The 8,621-nt window shown below is 33.3% G+C and overlaps 1 protein-coding gene across 1 annotated transcript; it reads left to right on the forward strand.

The window, feature by feature from the left end:
- Positions 1 to 5,275: 5,275 nt before the first annotated feature.
- Positions 5,276 to 6,146, forward strand: LOC111413173 (Peroxiredoxin 5). Its single transcript, XM_023044052.2, has 3 exons — positions 5,276 to 5,423; positions 5,552 to 5,686; positions 5,746 to 6,146. The coding sequence occupies exons 1-3, from the start codon at positions 5,301 to 5,303 to the stop codon at positions 6,067 to 6,069; spliced, it is 582 nt and encodes a 193-aa protein (XP_022899820.1). The 5' UTR covers positions 5,276 to 5,300; the 3' UTR covers positions 6,070 to 6,146.
- Positions 6,147 to 8,621: the final 2,475 nt, after the last annotated feature.

Raw genomic sequence — 8,621 nt, forward strand, 5'->3', positions numbered from 1 at the left:
ATTGTGTGGCAAATATAAAAATAATAACAAATGAATTACAATTTTATGTTTTTAAATGGAGCTGCTGCCACAGCACGCTACATCCACTTCCCCTCCTATAAAGAAAGAACAGAAAGAGGGAAAACATTTAGTCAAAAATTTGAATTAAAATTTAAAATGTACTTTTTTAGTTTTATTAATTATTAAATTGTTGACTCCAGGAGAAACGTTTTCGTTCAGAAAGAAAGCCGGTTTCAGCAAATCGAGGCTTACATTTATTTCTTTACTGTCTTTCAATACAACGAAAAATTTTGAAAATCTCTTCAACACTCTGAAGGGACCTTCGTACCTAGGAGACAACGTAGGTTTAATTCCAGTAATTTTAACAAATACAAAGTTTGACCTGAATAATTCTTTGTGAACAAAAGGTTTTTGGCTGGAATGTATGGTTGACTGAACTGGTTTAATGTCAGCAAAAGATGATTTTAAACGTGATAATAATGGTTCAGTTTCAATTGATGGTTCGGTAGGTAAGAAAAATTCTCCTGGTAATCTGAGTTGCTGACCATAAACCAATTCAGCGGATGAGCAACCTAAATCCTCCTTTAGGGATGACCTGAGACCTAGGAGAATCAAAGGCAAGTCATTGTTCCATCTAGTAGAATTACCTCGAGCAATAATCGCTGATTTCAAAGTACGGTGAAATCGTTCAATCATACCGTTACTTTGTGGGTGATAAGCAGATGTGTGTATTTGATGAGTACCTAAAAATAATTGGAATTTTGAAAATAATAGTGATTCGAATTGTCGTCCTTGATCGTGAGTGATCATGGTAGGAATGCCGAAACGGCTGAAGTAATGCCTGAAAAGAGTATCTGCAATAGAGGCTGCAGAGATATCTTTTAGAGGAAAAGCCTCTGGCCACCGTGTGAAACGCTCAACGACGGTGAGCAGATGAGTACATCCAAGAGATGGAACAAGTGGGCCAACCAAATCAATGTGAATGTGTTCAAATCGAACTTTTGGTACTTTGATTTTGAGAATTGGCGATTTTGTATGCCTTTGTATCTTAACTTTCTGGCATTGTAAACATGATTTCGTCCAAATACGAATTTGTTTTGACATATGAGGCCAAAAGAATTTTGTTTTTATTAAATGAGTGGTTGCTCGAATGCCAGGGTGAGATAAACCATGAAATTTTTGTATAACTATTTCTCTAAATTGCTGCGGAATGTAGATTCGCGGAGATTCCGTTGATATTTCACACCATAATTTGATATCAGGTAGCGTTGTGGGTTGTAGCAATAACTGATAGGGTGTTGTAGTGTGAGTGTGAGAAAATTGTTTATGTAGTAGGTTCGACAATTCGATATCTGTGACTTGAACTTTGTAAAGTGTAAGTGTGTCGGGGTACTGAGAATTTAGGGATTCAATATTTGTCCTGGACAAAGCGTCTGCAACAATATTGGAATTTCCCTTAATGTATCTCACATCGGATATATATTGTGTTATGTAATTTAGGTACCTGGTTTGTCGTGGTGTTTTTTCTGTTGATGAAAATATTGCCGTAGTTATAGGTTTGTGGTCGGTGAAAACTGTTAAATGAAAAATATTAGAAATGTTCGGTAAAAATCTATGATAAAAATTAATTATGCCCAAAAATCTTTGTAGTTCCTTCAATGTTTTTGGTTTGGGAAATTTTGAAATAGCATCAATCCTAGACTTAGAAGGTTGAATACCATCGCTAGTGATATGATGGCTAAGAAAATCAATGGAAGTAACTCCAAAAACACATTTAGATGGTTGGATGTTGATATTGAATGTACTTAACCGTTCAAATAACTTCTCGAGATGTACATAATGTTCTTCTTCGTTATGACTTGCAATGAGAATGTCATCTAAATAAACGAATAAGAAGTTGAGACCCGAAAGAACTTCATTTATGAATCTCTGAAAGGTCTGAGCAGCATTACGGAGGCCAAAGGGCATACGAGTAAACTCGAAAAGACCAAAAGGAGTAGTGATAGCTGTCTTGGGAATGTCTTCTTCTTCCACCGGAATTTGATGATATGCCCTTACTAAATCCACTTTTGAAAAAATTCTGCATCCATTCAAATGTAAGTTGAAATCCTGAATATGTGGAAGGGGATATCGGTCCGGAATAGTAACGTTATTTAATTGTCGATAATCTCCACATGGTCTCCAATCATTGGAATCCTTTTTGGGGACCATGTGTAGAGGCGATGCTGTTGAAGAAGAAGAGGGTCGACATATTCCCATGGCTACCATCTGATCAAATTCCCATTTGGCTATTGCGTGTTTATGTACATCTAAACGTCGAGGACGACAAAACGGTAAATGAGAATTAGTTATAATTTTGTGTGTTGTTTGATGTTTGACTGGTGAAGAAAAATCCGGTGTAGAGGTTAGTGATGGGAATGATTTTAAAAGTTTAAAAGTTAAGAGTTTTTAAAAATTTAATTTTTTTTTTAATGTGGCTATGAGGTATTAGCCAACATAATAATACAATAATTATAAAATTAACTTTTGGCAGACTTTTATTTTGCGTCTGTTATGTTTTGCTTCAAAAACAATTGTGTGGCAAATATAAAAATAATAACAAATGAATTACAATTTTATGTTTTTAAATGGAGCTGCTGCCACAGCACGCTACAGACCTAATTATATTTAGTTGTTGGCCTCTTATACCATAAAACTCAAGCTTCCCCAGGAGAAACGACCAGCAGATCAATTTGAAATACATTTCGTTCATCATGTGCTTTCGTTATAAAAGCAATAACCTCAGCAATGACCGTCATCACTGATTTACCCGATTTGTAGCCATGCTGACTGGTCGTAAAGTATATATTAGTTTTAAAATATTGTGCCAACCTTGTTAATCTTTCATATATTTTAGAATAACGAAGAAATTTTAGAAATAAATAATCTGTTATGGATTTTGCATTACTTCTATACGATTCTCTGCACTCCAGGCAAATAAATAACTAATAGTAAGTTACATTTTCCAGTTCGTATATTAATATGTAAAGGTGACTTTCCAGCGGAACCAGTATTTTCAGCTCTCAGTGTCTCACTTTATTGGTTTCAGTTTAACCAATGTAGTTACTGTAGTAAAAAGGATACAAAAATAGGCCCAAAACGTTTCCAAAATATAACCCAATCAGTTTTATTGGTGTCAGTGTGCGAACAAACAGTATATTGAATATTGAGAAGATACTGAAAGGCGACATCACATAGCTTTCCTTTTACCTTTTTGCCTACGGTTATGTGGCGCCTAGGGCATGAGAACTTTTAGTTCAATTAGGTTTAATAAATTAATCTTTATCTTGTACAATACGTACTTTACTGATATTTTCCTATTTTGCTTTTTATAATTGGGTGTATAAGACTTTAACTATTTGATTTTTATCCTAATTATCTACTTAATTTCTGGGTACAGCTGGGCAGTTGCTAAGGTAGTCATTACTTTGGTGAGTTTTTCATCAACGATTTATTTCATTGAAACAAATTTTAGCACATTGAGGGAAATCAAAACCTGGTCAGATCAGATTTACAATGATAGATCAACGACCAAGTGCACTGTGCATGCTAAGTGTCCATCGAGAGAAAACTGAAGGCAATGATCAATGTATTTGTGTATAATGTTAAATAAAAATATAACAAATTCGAAAAGTTAAAGTTTTAGAAGTATTTGACATAATATATTCGTAAAACGTCAAAATGTTATTTATGTACATGTACAGGATGGTTCAAATTCGATGTCCGAATAGACTAACTCGAAAACTATAAGAGTTAGAAGAAAAGTAGCTGACATGTCATGATCTCGTTTTTCCAGAAACTGCTAATGCCGAAAACCTCATAGTGCTATCGTCTTTTGTTTTTCCGCTAGAGGCCAAAATTGAAAATATCGTAAAAGCCGCAAATGTAATTATCTTGGTTATTATTATAGGTGGAGTATTATAACTAAGACACTATATGGACACTTTTTTACAGAGAATTTGATGACGTAGTCAAAAAAATGTTGTCGGTTTTAGATTTTGAGATATTATCACAATTTTCGTTTTTTTAAATGGAAATAACCACTGATTATTCGCTTAATAAATTCGTTATTTTTTTCTGATTACAAAAATATAGGGTTTGACAGGTCTATTTCTTATTGTTTTAGAATAAAACTAAAAATAAACTTTTCTTTTAGTGTTGTCAAAGAAATTAAATTTACAGTTTCCTGTAAATTACGGTTCTATAACTAAAAATTAAAAAAACATATTTTTGATATTTGAAACAAATATATTTGTTGAACTGTTTAATCTATATATGTTTTACACAAAAGTTGGAATAGATTGCATTATTTCACATTGTTTATTACGATTTAATATTATTTTTAAATTACTTAATAAACTATCGATAGATGGCGCTCATATGTATTTTTTTTAATTCAAATAAACATAGCAACATTTGTTTGTATTCAAAAATTTTCTGAAGTGTCACTTTAAAAATCCCGTTTTTAAGATCAATTACGAAAATTTTAAAAAGTTTGACATGTTAGAATGTTACATATTAAAAAATTATTTGTTTTTAAATACCAGAAGTTATCTTCGTATTTAATTGTTAACTTTTTAGATTTTACCTACCGCCCCGTAACTTACAGGAAACTGTAAATTTAATTTCCTCGACGACACTATATAGATGGAAATTTTATAAAAAAAGCCTATTCGGACATCGAATTTGAACCACCTGTACATACATATGTATGTATAAGCTTTAAACATATGTTAAGGTATATTTATGAATCGTTTATTGTATTAAATTAAAGCATAAAGATTCCTCTTTAATTTGAACTATATATATTAGGTGTTTGACTATTAATTGTACTAAAAAAACATTTTTTCCAATTGGCTGTATTTCTTTGGTATGATTTGTAGGTTATTACTTAACTATATTGCGGTGATTTCCCAACCCATCGCGTAATTTCCATAAAACTAACCATTTCAAATGATTTAACCTTGTGTACTTAACACAGAATCCTATAACTTTTATAAGATTTGCAAATTGCCGTTATAATGAAGGTTACATAGAATATGTAACAGATATGAAGCTAATGTTCATCACATTCGTTCATGATAATATTAATTTTCAAAGAAAATAAATATTAACAAAGAAAATATTGAAGTATTTTTAATTATTTGTTGTAACTACATTGATTGAGTTCATAAAATGTTATTAAAATCAATGTTTATATAACATCAATTTAAGTTTAAGTGGGGATTAATGACACCGTCAACTTGCGTCGATTATATTCTATGTTATCTTCTGTTACCGGAATCAAAATGCAACTTTCCAGTCAGTTAAAACTTGTCAGTTCGATTGGACGAATTGTTTCAAGAAACTTGAGGTCTTCCGCTTGCTTAAACATGCCAATTACCGTAAGTTACACTTTTTTAATTAATATTTTAATTATGTAAACGACATTTTAGGTTAGGTCGACCTTTAAACCAACCTAAAAAAATTATTATTTTACTAAAATTAAAATTTAACATTTTCTGTGATTTAGGTAGGAGATTCTTTACCCCCCGTAGATTTATTCGAAGAAACCCCCGCTAATAAAGTCAACGTACAACAATTAACCAAAGGTAAAAAAGTTATCATTTTTGCTGTTCCTGGAGCTTTCACCCCTGGATGCTCCAAGGTAATGATGACCTTGAAATATATTTGCAGTTAAATTTTAATCAAATTTATTTTGTTTAGACTCATTTACCGGGATATGTAGCTCAAGCAGATTCTTTAAAAACCAAAGGCATAGATGAGATCGTTTGTGTTTCTGTTAACGATCCATTTGTGATGTCCGCTTGGGGAAAAGAACAAGGAGTTGGTCAAAAAATTAGAATGTTAGCTGATCCCCAAGGAACCTTCACTAAAACCATTGAATTAAACACCGATTTGGCGGTTTTGGGTGGATTAAGAAGCAAGAGATATTCCATGGTTGTCGAAGATGGTGTTGTTAAGAGTTTACAGGTTGAACCTGATGGTACAGGATTGTCTTGTTCGTTAGCTGAAGCTATTAAATTGTAAAAATTATTAAAAAAAAAGGATAAAAATGTTTGTAATTGTCTATAAGATCTGCAATAAATCTTAGTATAAATGTAAAAGTGACTTTTTAACCTTGGTGGTTGTGGTTAGTGGGAAAAAATTAAATCCTTGAAATTCCTAATGATTTTATGTAATAATAAAATGTGTTTATTCATAGAATATTCGGAATAGTTTTAATAGCAAAATATTATGATTATTAAGATAATGATTTGTAAAATTAACTTGTTTCTTGTGAATCTTCTTGTGTTACTATATATTCATTTATCTTGTTTCATTTCATTTTAAGTCAATCAACAACTTAATATTTGTAATGTATGCTTTATCCTAAAATCAATATTGATATTTTCAATAAGCATAGAATTCTATGTACAAATTTTCTTGCAACCAACTTCTTATGAATTCTGTTAAGCAATTATGCACAAACATGCATCTACTACTCTTGAACACCATTGCTTTTCAAATACGCCCTCCCCAAGAACATCAGTAATGTCTCAAATCAGAACACGTCATTCGAAAAAAATGTCTAAATTCCAGCATCACAATCTCTTCTTCTTTAAAGGCTTGTTCGAATCCAAAACCTATTCAATTTAATGCGCTTTCTTATATATATCAGAATCACTAACAATAATTGCAACAGTAATTGCTAATAAAAGTTAATTTTCTTCACCAGTCATATGTAAACACGCAATACTTTCTTCATAGTGAATCAGCAATGCTAATTGGTATAATGGAGATGTACCTTAACTCCTCACCGTTGCCAGGAATTTGATATCTCTTAATCACTTGGCCACACATTGATATCTTGTGGTACTCCATCTCAACCTTTGATAATTTAACTATCTCTGGTTCACAATATAGAAGATATATTGTAACATCGTTCTAACAGCGCCATATATTTTCTCTCCAATCTCCTTATCTCCTCCGTGCCTCTTCGTCATTCTGCACTAAGGTCCATATTTCCGATTCATAGTCGTGTTAAGGTCTTGTATAGGACTAATTTGATTTTACTTGATAGCTTATATGTGAAGTTGTTCTTAAGTCTATTTGTGGGTTTGGATTACCCTTTTCTTTATTTCCTATTTATTAAGAATCCCAGGTATACCATTTGCATCTAACACTGACCATCTACACTGATAGAACAAAGAAAACTGGATGTTCTGGAGCGGGAATTTTTTCGCATGATCTCCAACTGCATCTTTCCATTTCTCTAGGGTCGTACTGCTGGACTGCTCAGGCTGAAATAACTTATAAATATAGCAGCTAATGTGATCATCGACTTCAAACAAGTTGGCAATAACGTCGTCATCTGCATAGTCAGACAGGCTATGCTGGCGCTTAGTAGGCTTCGAACTACATCATCGCTAGTGAAATTCTGTCTGCAATCACCTGAAGAGGCTAATATAATGTGTATAACAACGTCACGATGAAGTGGCGGAAAGGACCAGAAATAAGGGACACGATCATGCGGACAGGTTGGCGAAACGACGGCTAAAAAGTTACCGGTTTCTCCGGAATCATCAAAGCTGATTAATTTCATCTCCCATCGAGCTTTTTGTTATAGATAGGATGAGACAAACTCTGAAATAAACTCAGAAAAACTCTGCTCTATTCTAACCGGAAAACAACTACTCAGTTCCTCGGAAAATAAAAAAGTGACTTGAGACTCCTCACACACTTCCTGACCGGACACTGCAAGTTACGTAAGAATACTATTGAAGCTGTCGAACACATCCCTTTGTAGAGGTGTGAAAGCTGGGGTCTAAGTGCTATGAAGGAATTCACCCCCACATGAAACTACATACATATCGTTTCTATCGTGCCATCCACAACTTGCAAGAGTTATGGTATGTTTCCACCGCTTTATCTTTAAATCCATCTTCTCCGCCGCTGTTTTCAAGCTTATGAAGTTCCTCGTTTGCTGTTGTCGTCATAATATCTAGATGTTGTAGGCGAATACCAAGATCTACATTGACTTGTAGAAGATTGTTTCAGATGTTCGAAGTCCTGTATGTCTTACTACCTTTTTCAGGGCATTGTTAAAAAGCAGACATGACAGTCTATTTTCCTGTCGTAGACCTTCGTGGCTTTCAAATGTTCTTGACTTTACTGAGAGTTCAATGTATCCTTGCTACCAGATGAAGAATTAGATTGAACTGCGATATTGCCTCGTATAATTTCTCTCAGTATGGTGATGTACGCGCAGATGAAGTTCACGAAAATATTATGTGTATACGCAATACAAGGATATGGGCTATTGTTGATTTATTCTTTTGGAAACCGGCTTGGTACTCGCCTTCGACAGTGTTTTATTCAATTACATTCAGTAATATGATTCTCCTGTAATTGCCACAATCCAAGAGAATTACCTCTAATCATATTGAAAAGTATTTCTTGTTGTGACCAAACTTTTCCTACAAGGTCCTTTACGTGTTGTACCAATGTGTTTCTACCATTTTTAACGAACTCAGCTTGTAATTCGTCGGAGCCTGCCGATTTATTAGTTTTCAGTCTTTTAATGACTTCTCTCACTCCTT

This window comes from Onthophagus taurus, chromosome 11 (assembly GCF_036711975.1).
Source record: "Onthophagus taurus isolate NC chromosome 11, IU_Otau_3.0, whole genome shotgun sequence".
Classification (NCBI taxonomy): domain Eukaryota; kingdom Metazoa; phylum Arthropoda; class Insecta; order Coleoptera; family Scarabaeidae; genus Onthophagus; species Onthophagus taurus.